Source organism: Tupaia chinensis, unplaced genomic scaffold (genome assembly GCF_000334495.1).
Source record: "Tupaia chinensis unplaced genomic scaffold, TupChi_1.0 Scaffold000161_1, whole genome shotgun sequence".
NCBI classification, from domain to species: Eukaryota; Metazoa; Chordata; class Mammalia; order Scandentia; family Tupaiidae; genus Tupaia; species Tupaia belangeri.
Window position 1 is genome coordinate 122,274 of NW_006159632.1, and position 12,679 is coordinate 134,952.

General features: G+C 43.2%; 1 protein-coding gene across 1 annotated transcript in view; it reads right to left on the reverse strand.

The window, feature by feature from the left end:
- Positions 1–6,824: 6,824 nt before the first annotated feature.
- CHRM3 (cholinergic receptor muscarinic 3) overlaps positions 6,825–12,679 on the reverse strand; it is a 340,570-nt gene continuing 334,715 nt past the window's right edge. Inside the window, exon 4 of the mRNA XM_006145948.3 lies at positions 6,825–9,191. Coding sequence (XP_006146010.1) covers positions 7,400–9,172 — 1,773 coding nt within the window. The 5' untranslated portion in view covers positions 9,173–9,191 and the 3' untranslated portion in view covers positions 6,825–7,399. The remainder of the gene's footprint in view (positions 9,192–12,679) is intronic.

Sequence of the window (12,679 nt, forward strand, 5' to 3'; positions counted from 1 at the left end):
GACTGTTGGGGAAAGCGCTATGCCATTTACACGCACTATCAGAAAGTACTCTGAGCTACAGCCATACCATCATGGCTGCTAAGAATGCTCTATGGTATGTCGAGAAGGAAGGAAGGTCCATGGAAGCACCAGGGTGTTTCAGAACTGCCCTTCAATGTACCCACCCTTTGTACAAGGACAAGCTGCTATCCTGCAGATCTTGGATTAAAATAAAACCCAACCAGATTTTTTTTGTTCAATAATAGCTTTATTTACTTATTTCACTATTAAACTTGTGGATAATATTCACCACAAAGTTTCAGACATCACTTAATAGTACATACGTTTGTCTTGTTTTCCGCAGAAAGAATGAAAATGGTGACACGCTACAGAGAAAGTAACGGCTATGAGGTAACGAAAGAAAAGTAGAATTCTGCGTCTTTGGCAAAGGTGTGGACACGGCCTTGGACGTGAATATGACATGTGCCTATGCCCTTTGCTTACGAGGAAAACATCTACCATCTGCCTAGGGCAGTGATCTCCCTCCCCCTCCCATGGTGATAGCTTCTCTGAGGGACTCAGACCCACTTCCCTGAAGGCTTTCTGCCTTGGACTTACTGAGCCATGGGGCCAGGAGGTTGCACAAGTGGTTAAGGAGTTGGACTCCCGTATGACCAACTGTGATGAGTCCCAGACCCAGTGACTTAAAAAATCACGCCAGGCACATAAGCATATGTGCCCAAAATTCCAAGAGGAAACTGGAGGAGAAAGAATTGCAGTGTGGCTATCTGCTCCGGGGGTGATTTCTCACTCTGTCTCTCTGGCAAGCACATATGCTCCATGGGGAAAAAAAAATTACTGTACTGTTTCACCACATGGAAGCTCATGTCAATGTCATTATTCTTCAAAGCTGGTGACAGTTTTATTATGTAAAAGAAAGAAGGACCCTGCTCAAAATGTGGGCTGCACTAACTTTTAAGCAGAAGCCTCTGGAGTTTCTCTGAAGCACTGGATGTGGGAAGTTGAAATGCCGGTACAGGGACAGGCCTGCAGAGGAGATAGTATTTGCTTAATTGCTGGCAGAGTAGGATAGCAGATACTCTCCTAGTAACCGTCTTCACCAAGCAAAACTGTGTGCAAGGAGTTTTTGTTTTTGTTCTTTTCCAAAGGGCACGTGTGCTCATTGGAGAGAAACAGAGAGGGAAAGTGAAATCATTTCCCCAAGAGGATGGTCACACCACAATCCCTTCTCCTTTGTCCTCCTTTTGGGTTTCTGGACACCCAGACACATGCAGGATTTTGAAGCGGCTGGATCCAGGACTCATAGCATGGTTGGCCATGTGGGAATCTAGCACCTTATCCATGTTACCTGCTGGCTTCGCATGCAAGGATGTTTTAAGCCAAACCACACGTCACACTTGATCGAAGAAAGAACTCCTATATGGGCTCTTCGGGCCCTCTCATACCTCATATGGTAGCAGCAGAGTTTTTGTTTTTGTTGTTGACCAATCTGGCAAATATTTCTAAGTTTTGGGAATAAATGACAGGCTTGATTGTTTTTCTCCTTCCTTTCTGGGACTCCAAATTATTTATAATACTCAAGTCTGTTTAAAATATTTCCTTTGGGGCCAGCAAATGTCATTGTGGTTACATCACTGAACTCCTACATAGCCAATCATGGTTTGAGTCCTGGACCTGGGAGGTGAAATCATGATGGATTCGTGCACGTGCGTGTCCAAGATTCCAGGAGGAGAATGGAAGAGAAAGGATTGCAGTGTGACCATCCCCACTGGAGGGGGTTTTCTCACTTTCCCTCTCACTGTCTCTGTCTTTCCAGCGAGTACATGTGCCTTATGTCAAAAACCTCTAAAAAATTATCTCTTCATTGGTCAGTGATATATATATATATATTTTTTTTTTTGAGAGGTTTTTGCTGTAGGGTGCATGAGCTCACCAGATAGAGAGAGACAGAGAGACAGAAAGCAAGAAATAACCCTCCAGGGGGGATGGTCATGCCACAATCCCTTCTCCTCCATTCTCCTCTTGGGATCTTGGGCATGCACACACATGCGCCCAACATGAGTTTTAAGTCACCGGGTCTGGGACGCGAACCGCGGTCGACTACATGGGAGTCCTGTGACATAGCCATTACGCTAACCACTGGTCCCAGGTCAGTGATATTTTATTAGATAACCATCATACTTATAAATAAGTTTTCCTTTCCCTGATCAATAACGTCTGATCATAGCAGCAGTATGGGGCATTGATGAACGCACAGTTTTGATAAATATGTGTTATGTTAATTAATAAATATATTATTAAACATTCAAAAGCTTCTATCAGATGTCTTCTGTTTGCCAGATACTATGCCAGTCAAGGGTACAGAGAGGTAAATAACACCCACTTTCCATCATTAGGGATCTCACTGGTACAAGGTAACAGCACTCTCAGGTTTGGTGGGGGATTTGTAGACTTGCTAATTATTTTCGACTCCAAGAAAGAACAATAATAAGCCTCTTTTTGTTAAAGACAGATGTTTATTACAGGGCATGTGCACTTGCTGAAGAGACAAGAGATAGAGAAAGAAAAAGTGAGAAACCACTCCCCTGGGGAGATGACCATGTCACAATCCTTTCTCCTCCAGTCTCTTAGGATTTGGTACACATATGCACACATAACCAGTGTGAATTTTAAGCCACTAGGTCTGGGACTCAAACCAGGGTGGACTACGTGGGAGTCCATCAATGAAACCATTACATCATCTGCTGATCCTAATAATTCTAGAGATCATTTAAGACAGTGCTAAAAGGCTCTAACTTGGGTGGAGAAAGTCTTAGTAACTTTTTTGCAGTTGGGAGCCTGGCTCCCGTATTGTTTGCCTTTTATACATAATGTCTTGTGCAACTAAGATGTGAGCTCCCTTGGATTCCAGGTAGTTATTTGGAGTGGTCCCTGCTCATATCAGAACTCTGTGCTGAGAACTGCCACAGGGCAAACATCACCCCAGAGTCCCTGGATGTCCACTCCAAATATCCAGGACAAATGCTTTGCTCTCTCTGGGCAAAGTTCTGCAGGTCCTGCATGTCTGACCAGCACCCACACAGGCTGGTCAGAGCTTGCCCAGAGACACTGTTCACTTACAAACTTGCATTGAAAAAAGTCTTTCTATGAACTTGGTCTCAATGCACTTTTATGATCTTAATATGGGCTCTTTTCTCAGATAGTAAAGCCAGAGGCAGAAGAAACTACAATTCATCCCTGTTACAGAGCATGGGGCCCACTTTTTGCCTATCCCAGAACCCATCTCTTAGGTCCAGAATTTTTACAAATCCAGTTTTAATCCCGGGAGAGATAAATATTTAGGGTCATGAAAGCAAAAGAAGAGTGTGACTTAAGTGTGTAGAAGGGAAGTGGCAAAGTCGCCCTATGCCTGATATGGGCTAGTGTTAACGCAGCTCACACAGGTCTTTTGTGCATTTTATTGGAGGAAGACACTTTCAGTGGAGGTGGTGGAAGTAGCAGTGTTTACATCAAAGAAGGAGTAACTGCTCTGAGTGTGGGACTCTATACAGTTTCAGTCCTGTTGTGAGAAAAATGATAGCTGCTACAGCTGTAAGGCTCTCAGTTGTTGGAGAGAGTTGCATTTGAAACAATACCATTCCAAGTTTACTAACAAATTTCAGCAGCTCCTCAAATTTTATCTTGTTGAAATACAATAAGTAGATCACCTTAATGAACATAAAATCTGAAATTTTCAGTTGCTCACCAGATACATAATTCTACATGCGCTATGGTAGCTGGGACTCTCACACATGGTACCTCTGCACTGACTGCTTGCTTTCAGAAGGCCAATCTGATGTGCTGCAGTGTTGTTGCTTAGTCTGAGCCTGAGGACAGAACATAGAGAGACAGGCATGTCTGAGGACCTGTAATTAGCGGGTGACAAAACTGGGTCAGGAACTCAGGGCTCTTCAGGCTACATTGAGTGCTTCTCTGATTATGCTGTGTTATTTTTGCCTACCATCTGGGGCTGCAGTGAGGGCTATCTGACTTCTCAGTAGCATGCCCCCTCTCTGAACCCTCCCTACTCAGACAAGTACAGGACACCCTGGTGACCCCAGCTCCTCTGTCTCACTGTCCTCTGCATCAGGCTTCTCCACTGGCTGAGTCTCAGCCTTTCTCTTCTCTGTGAGCAGCAGCATGACACCATGACCTGCTCCTGCTGCCCCTCCTTGGCGTCAGGGGGCTGGCATCCCTTTGCAGAGCAGTGAGACCTGCTTACTTGCAACACAGGAAGTTGATAAACATCCTAGATCTTTTGCAGCATTTCATGTTTTCCCTTTCTATTAGAGGCTGGAGCTATTATACATTGAAGAGTAAGTGGAAATGAAACATATATAGAGTCAAGCCTGGGCTCCAGAGTCAAAGGGTGATTAAAAATAACAGGAAGAGTTAGCAGAGGCCAAAGAAGAGCTGAGCCAAGAGGGATGTGGGCTGGAGAGCTTGTGCCTCCTATCCCTCTGCAAGGCCTGGAGAGCAGAAAATGTGTGTGGGAGAGAGACTGTGTGTGTGTGTGTGTGTGTGATTTTAGGTGTGCTTATTTTCCTATTTCCATTCAAGTGTATAATTGTGAAGTCTCTGCAAATCTCATTCATATGGAATGCAATAACTTGGTTGCCAGTTTGAGGAAAGACACTCTGATCTTATGTGAATGTTGAGGCCCTTTCTAATGACGAGTGCTATGAGAATGAGTGTGTGAGTAGTGTCCAGTGTGAGTACTCACTGCTTCGCAATCACACTTGTAAATTCTTCACATTCGAGAGCATGCTTCGCTTGTTTTCCTTTTATGAAAACCACCCAAAGAGTTGGACATACCTTTCTTTAAACAGTCAGTAGATAATATTTAAGAGCAGCTATAATGTGTGAGGCTTAAAAGCAACTATATAATAGAACCAGTAACAGCAAAGAGAGCTAATGTCCCAGGTTTCTGCGAGAAATCACCCCCCAGGGAGGATGGCCACACTGCAATCCCTTCTCCTCCATTCTCCTCTCGGGATCTTGGGCATGCATGCACACACGCCTGGCATGAGTTTAAGCTGCCGAGTCCAGGACTCAAACCATGGTCGACTACATGGAAGTCCAGCAACATAGACATCACGCTAACTACTGGTCCCAATGTTTCTTCATTTCTCAAGTCTCTCTCTCTCTTTTTTTTTAACATGGGAAAAAGGTCTTTGGGGAGAGAAGGAGGAGAACAATCTCCAAAAGGGTGGGAGTCACTGAGGTACAGGAGACCTGGTGCACTCACACACCTATTAATTAGTGCAGCCAGTGGGGGTGGACACAGAGGCGACTGCCCATGAGGCACCCTGCAGGCCAATGACATGACACTCTGCTGCTGGCTGTACGTGATAGACAAGGTCTCTGGTTTTTCTTGTTTTTTGCTTCAATGTGGGCCAAAAAAATTCATTCTCACAATGATGTGGATTTGCTTTTTCCCCAATGTAATATGATTTCTAACATGAGGGTAGAGGCTTGCTTTTTCAGTTCCTCTCAAATTTGACTAAAGGGTGGTTATAAGCATTTTTCAAGTGACAGTTGGCTGTTCATTACTAAGAGGAGATATGTAATTTCTAATGCCAACAGGATTTTTTTTTAGCCACATGAAAGCTCAGTAGACGACACATTACTCAAGTAGACCTTAAAAAATCACTTTCAAAGGACACCACTGCTGAAGACTGAAGAGCAATATTTATCAACATTAAATGGATATTTGGTGAAGTCTGCACAAATTCTTCTTCACATAAACATAACACGTAATTAGACAGTTCAATTCACAGACACCACTAACTACACATCCACTGTGTCAACATATCCATGAACATCACCTCACACTGAATACAAAAGCAACTTCTACCCAGCTCCGGGTTCACTGACAATGCCCTGTACAAGAGAATGGGTCTCGACAGCCCTCCCATGCCACCCTCCCCCAACCCCACAGAAAGAGAACAAAGGAACACCGACCGCTACAGCAGCAGTATCCAAACCCTCCCCCAGACAGACATGAAGCATTTTGGTCAATTCAAAGGATAATGTGAAATCACTTTCTCACAATGTAAGGAAATCATGTTTAAGCAATGCTTTCCAAGTGTAACTCTTTCTTCAGAAGACATATGCTCCCAGACCACCATTTTGGGTGAGAGCTGCCCCCAGAGTGTAGTGGCCAACACTCAGAAGCAGAGGGGTAAGCCCTACTTTCCTTTAGAAAGAGACAGGTAGTCTGAAATCAAATACAACATTCCCCTTCATCTCCATTCACAATGTAGATTTCACTTTGCCAGAAACATAGCTAGGTATGACATTCAAATGTGACACTATTTCTGAGTTTTCAAGCAGCTCAGATAGCAGAAATTTTGTTTTGAAATACTCAGGTTTAGGTAAATTAAAACTTGTGAATGTGGCTTATTCTTTGAGCTCAAAAACAGCCCTGATTTAGTTCTGTTGAGAAATATTTCAACCAAGAGGTTGTGCACCGAGTTTGGTCAGGCCATGCTGCTCACTGACTCCAGGCTGTCTGCTCTACCCAGACCTGCAGGGATGGCCTGGGTGCTCGCCATGGAACAGTCGTCAGGACGGTTGGTGGAAAACAGCCTGTTTCAAAATCATTAATCTTGGTTTATTTCACCTTATGTTGTAATAGGATCCTAGAGAACTTCAGTTACCAGAGTGTTGAAAGCATGTATTGCAAGGGTGATTTGCTGGTTCAGTGTTCCCCACTGAATTATATACACTACGTGTGTGTGTGCAGAACTCACACACACACACACACACACACACACGTATTTATGTATTTTTATTTGTATGAAACTTGAACTGCACAAAACAGTACTTTGTAAGAATCAAGTCCACAAAGAGTGTAACAACACATCAAAGAGCAGATAGGAGCTCTACTGGGGAGAGAAGACCCAGCTTGCAACATACACAGCAGTTCAGAACTCAGACCCACTACCTGCTAGAATCCATGTGGGGTCTGGATCCACACTTCTGGGACCCTTGAGAAGAATGTGGCAACTGGGCCAGTCATGCTCATTGAGATCACAGAATTGATGGGAATTCAAAGGCCCAGGCAAATCCATTTGGGTGTACGATTGCTATGAAGCAATATTTCTTTCCTCTTAAAAAACAAAAACAAAAACACTCAAAGTTTTTTAGAATAAACTTCTTTATATTCAGTAGCATGCTATTTTTTTGCTTAATTGGTATTTGATTTTTTATATTAAAATCGCCTTAGTCAATGGATTAGTAAACAGCTTATTTCACATCTGGGCATAAAGGCATTTCCAGAAATCATCCCCACCCTCACCTTACTCCTCCTAAAGTCTGTGGGTTAGTTACTGTGTGTGTTTTGTCACTGCTCATTCTATGAGGGCTGCTCGGGCACACGCTTGTGGAAGATGACCGACTGTCTCTGCTGGTACTGCTGTTTGCGCCGCTTCCTTTTGTCACACTGGCAGAGCAGCAGCATCTTGAAGGTGGTTCTGAAAGTCTTGTTGCACAGCGCATAGCACACGGGGTTGACGGTGCTGTTGATGTAGCACAGCCAATAGCCCAGATTCCAATAAGTTTTAGGGATGCAGCTGTCACAGAAGGTGTTCACCAGAACCATGATATTGTAGGGTGTCCAGGTGATGATGAAGGCGAGCAGGATCGCACTGAGGGTCTGGGCGGCTTTCTTCTCCTTGATGAGAGACATTCTCTTCCGCTTAGTGATCTGACTTCTGGTCTTCAGAGCAAATCTCTTGGCCAGAGTGGCTTCCTTGAAGGACAGAGGTAGAGTGGCCGTGGTCTTACCCACTGATGAATTGACATCAGAAGTCTTGGTTGTGTCCACAGCTGACCCTAACTGGATGGGAAGCTTGGAAAAGCTTCTCTGGAAATTGCTCCCATCGTCCATACTCTTCTGGGCCTGCAGCTTGTTGGCTTTCCTCTCCAAGTCCTCCATCCTCAGCTCCTCCTCAGCTACCTGCAAGTTGTCTGATGAGGGTGATCTGGTGGAGTTGAGGATGGTGCTGTGGCCTGGGAGCTTGAGCACAATGGAGTAGATGGCTCTCGTCTCAGAGCCAATGTCCTCCTCATCAGAGGAGGCAGAGTTTTCCAGAGAGGCAGCAGCTTCGTTGTTGTTCCAGCTGTCACTGCTGCTATGGTCTTGGTCCATTTGTTCAGCTTTGGGCTTCCAGCGCTTGGTTGTGAACCAGAAGTGGCAGCGGCCATACTTCCTCCTGGTGGTATGTGTCATGCTTTGCTGTTGAAGCTCATAGCTGCTGCAGCTTCGTGAACTGCCTGTGGGGTGGACAAAGTTTTCTGCTTCTGCTTCTGTCCCAGAGGCTTGCAGCCCAGCAAGCTCTTTGGTACGCTTTTCAGTTTCTTTATAGATCCTCCAATATAAAATAGTCATAATGGTGACGGGCATGTAAAAGGCAGCAATAGCTGTGCCGAAGGTAATGGTGGGCTCACTGAGGAACTGGATGAAACACTCCCCAGGCGGCACGGTTCTTTTCCCAACAAAGTATTGCCAGAACAAGATGGCAGGGGCCCACAGAATAAAAGAGATGACCCAAGCCAGACCAATCATCACACCTGCTCTTTTGGTTGTTCGTTTGGCTCGGTATGTGAGTGGCCTTGTGATGGAAAAGTATCTGTCGAAGCTGATGACCAGAAGATTCATGACAGAGGCATTGCTGGCCACATAGTCCACAGAGAGCCAGAGGTCACAGGCCAAGTTCCCAAGAGCCCATCGATTCATAATGATGTAGGTGGTGAACAGATTCATTGAAATTACCCCAATAATCAGGTCAGCACAGGCAAGACTCAGGAGGAAGTAGTTGTTGACTGTCTTCAGCTGTTTGTTGACCTTGAATGCCACAATCACTAGGATGTTGCCAATGATGGTCACCAAGGCCAGGAAGCCTGTTAAAAAAGCAATGAAGACCACCTGCCCAACAGTGTGACCTCCCAGAGGGTCACTGGTGGTACCATTTGGAGAGGAGAAATTCCCCACAGCTTGAGAAACATTGGAGCTGCCAAAATGAGTGAGTGTTCCTGGAGGGAGCCCTGCATCAGAGGGACTGTGTATCCAGGAGGAGCTGATGTTCAGAAACAAAGGCGAGGTTGTACTGTTACTGTGCAACGTCATTGTGCCTCTTTGACATAGTCTGGGAATAAAAAGAGAGAAAAGATGGAGTTAGGAAAATTATTTCCTTCATTTGAAATGTACTTTGCATTTCATACATTAAAATACCTGAGAGACCTATCACAGGGTGCTGAATCTCAAAGAAGTCAAACATTATAAAGTTTGTTCTCTTACTTTGAAGACGGGATTAGGGTAGGCAGAGGTTGACTTGTCCAAGATGGTATAATTAGCTAGTGCACTCAATGAACATTGTGCTTTTTCCACATTTGTAAATATCTTCCATGTAATAATTCTGTCATCAAATGAAATTGTCCTTCTTTTATTTGTGAAGGGAAAATAGTAGATATTTACAGGACACTTAACCAACATGACTTTATCATCATTGACATTAACTTTATTCATGTGCATTTTATCTATATGGGCATTCACCTATCCAAAACTTCAGATATAAAACTTTAAAGTGACACAAGCCACTTAAGCTTCACTGGAATGAACAGGGACAACTCTTCCTTCTCCTAGAGCAAGGGAGAAAACACATGTGAGTAAGTTCACATTGAATTAGATCTTTTAAATATGGCTCGATAAAGTAGTTCACTGTTTCCTCATAACAGCTGTTAACATGGTTGTCTTCAAGGCAGCTATGTAATGCTTGATAATGTGCAGGATGTTCTTTTTTTTAAAAATTGAAGTGGAAGGAACCCTCTCAAAATCTATGAAGCCAGTATTACTCTGGAAGTAAATAAAGACACAATAAAAAAGAGAAAATTGTATTTGGTATACTTAATAAACCTGCATGCAAAAATACTCAACCAAACACTAGCAAATCAACTCTAATAGCACCGTGACCAAGTATCCCAAACATGCAAGGATGGTTCAACATACGCAAACCATAAATGTGATTCGAGACATCAAGAAAAGTAAAGATAACACCCACAAACACATCTCAATAGATATAGAAAAAGTACTCAGCAAAATATAGCATCCCTTTTTTTTTTTTTCTTTTTGGAGAGGTTTTTGCTATAGGGCGTATGCGCTCACCAGACAGACAGAGAGAAACAGAGAGATAGAAAGAGAGAAATCACCCCCCGGGGGATGGCCACGCCCCAATCCCTTCTCCTCCATTCTCCTATCGGGATCTTGGGCACGCACGCACACGTGCCCGGCGTGAGTTTAAGCCACCGGGTCTGGGACGCGAACCGCGGTCGACTACGTGGGAGTCCAGCGACATAACCATTACGCTAACTGCTGGTCCCAGCATTCCTTTTTTAATAAAAATTCACAACAAAATGGATATAGAAGAAATAACCTCACCACAATAAAGGCCATCTATGACACACCCATGGCTATCATCATACTGAGTGGTAAAGGAAAAGCTGAAAGCTTTTCCTTTAAGAAGTATTTCAAGAAGTATTTCAAGAAGTATTTCAAGACAAGGATGTTTGTTATCACCATTGTTATTTAACAAAGTGCTGAAAGTCCTGGCCAGAGCAATACTGTAGAAAAAAGAAAGGGTATCCGAACAAAAAACAAGAAAGTTAAATATCCCTGTTTTCAGGCAATATTATTTCTTTTTAAGAAAAATTTTCAAGGGAGTGCATGTGCTTTTCAGATAGAGATGGGAGGAGCAGGGTCTGGAGTGAGAAAGCACTCTCTGTGGGGAATGGTCATGTCACAATCCCTTTTCTCCACAGCCCATTTCTCCCTCCTTTGGGGGTTTTGGGCACACACACACATGCATCTGGTGTTCTAAAGCTCTGGTTCAAGGACTGCTCAACTCTCAGGTCGTTGGCCATGTAGAATCCAGCTGTGTTTGCCACTAGGCCATGGGCTAACCTGATGATATGAACTTATAAGAATTCCACTGAAAACTTTTAGAACTGATAAAGTCAGTAAAGTTGCAGGATACAAAATCAACATATGAAAATAGGTAGCATTCTCATATACCAGTAAAGAAAGAGGTAATAATTAAATAAATAAGCAATTAAATTTATAACAGCTACAAAGAAAATAAAATACTTAGTAATAAATTTAATCAAGGAGTTGAAAGATCTCTATAATGAAAGATTCAAACCACTGATGAAAGAAATTGAAGACCCACCAAAAATGAAGAGACATCTCATGGTCATGAAGTGGAAAAGTCAGGATTGTTAGGATGTCTATACTACTGAGAGCAATCTACAATTTCAAATAATACCTATTAAAACACAAATGACATTCTTCACATAAATAGAAAAAAATATCATAAAATTTGGCAGTTTCTGTGACAATAAATATGCCTAAATCCACAATTCCAGAATCTTTCTGACTCATGTATGTGTTTGCATGTTGCATGTATATACATAATACCAACAATGCTGGCTAAGCACACATTGACACACACATACATATATTCACTTCAGTATTCTTTGAAATAATACAAAGTTAAACTCTATCAATATAGTATATGATTATAGAGAATAGTTTAAAACATGTGGTATGATCCATCATTATTTTCCCATAGATAATCTCCTGCATTGCACTGACTTCCAACTATTGGGAATTAATGACATTTTTTCTTCTTTACTTCTTTTACTTCCTTGGGTTTTGTTAGGTGGTGTCAACACACCCTTATCTGCAGTTCTCCAAGGGATGGCAGAATTTGGAAAGTGCTACATGCTATTTGGAACACGTGGCTCCATTTACATTTCTTCCAAGGTGTTGTGATATTGTGAAATAAGTATTTAGCTTTTATTGTGGTTTCCTGGTTTATAATTCCTGAAATTCTTGGAGTTTTCAAAGTGACAAGTGCCTTCTCACATGCTAATGCTTCCAGATGGGGCTGGTATCATCCTTTACAAAGATACCTTCAACTTGATGGGGCTCTTGTTGAGAAATGGACTTCAATCAGTCTGAAGTGCAGATAAAACCAGTCAAAGAAAGACCAGACAGGGCTGGAGGGTGGGACTTTAATCTCCAGTCTCAAGAAGGGCAGAAGGGGCTGAGGTTAGATTGATTAATGAGGGCCAATAATGGAACATATCATTCCTCTGGAATGAGTTCTCCATTAAAAAAAAAATGAGAAGGTTTGGAAAGTGTTCAGAGAGCTGAACAAGTGGAGGTTCCTGATGGGCGTGGCTGGGAAGGGCACAGAAGCCCCACCCTCTCCTACACACCTCGCTGATGTATACATTTCTTCATCTGAATCCTTTGTAATAAGCCACTGGACTTGCCTCCCTGAGTTCCGTGTGCTGCTCTGTAACTCTCTGAACATAAAGGGGAAGTCATGGGACCTTAAGGAGGGAGTCACGGTGAGTCTGAAGCTCAGGTAAGACCAGCTAGGGCTCGTAGGTGGGGCAGTCTTATGGGATCTGATGTTGTCTCCAGGTAGATTGTATTGGAATTGAATTGAGCTACAAGAGGCCCAGCTTGTGTTTGCTGCTGAATTGGTTGATTGGCTATTGGTAGGGAGAAATCCTCACCTACCTCTTGGTGATCAGAGGTTGCAGAAGAATTTTTGGGTTGATTGTTGAG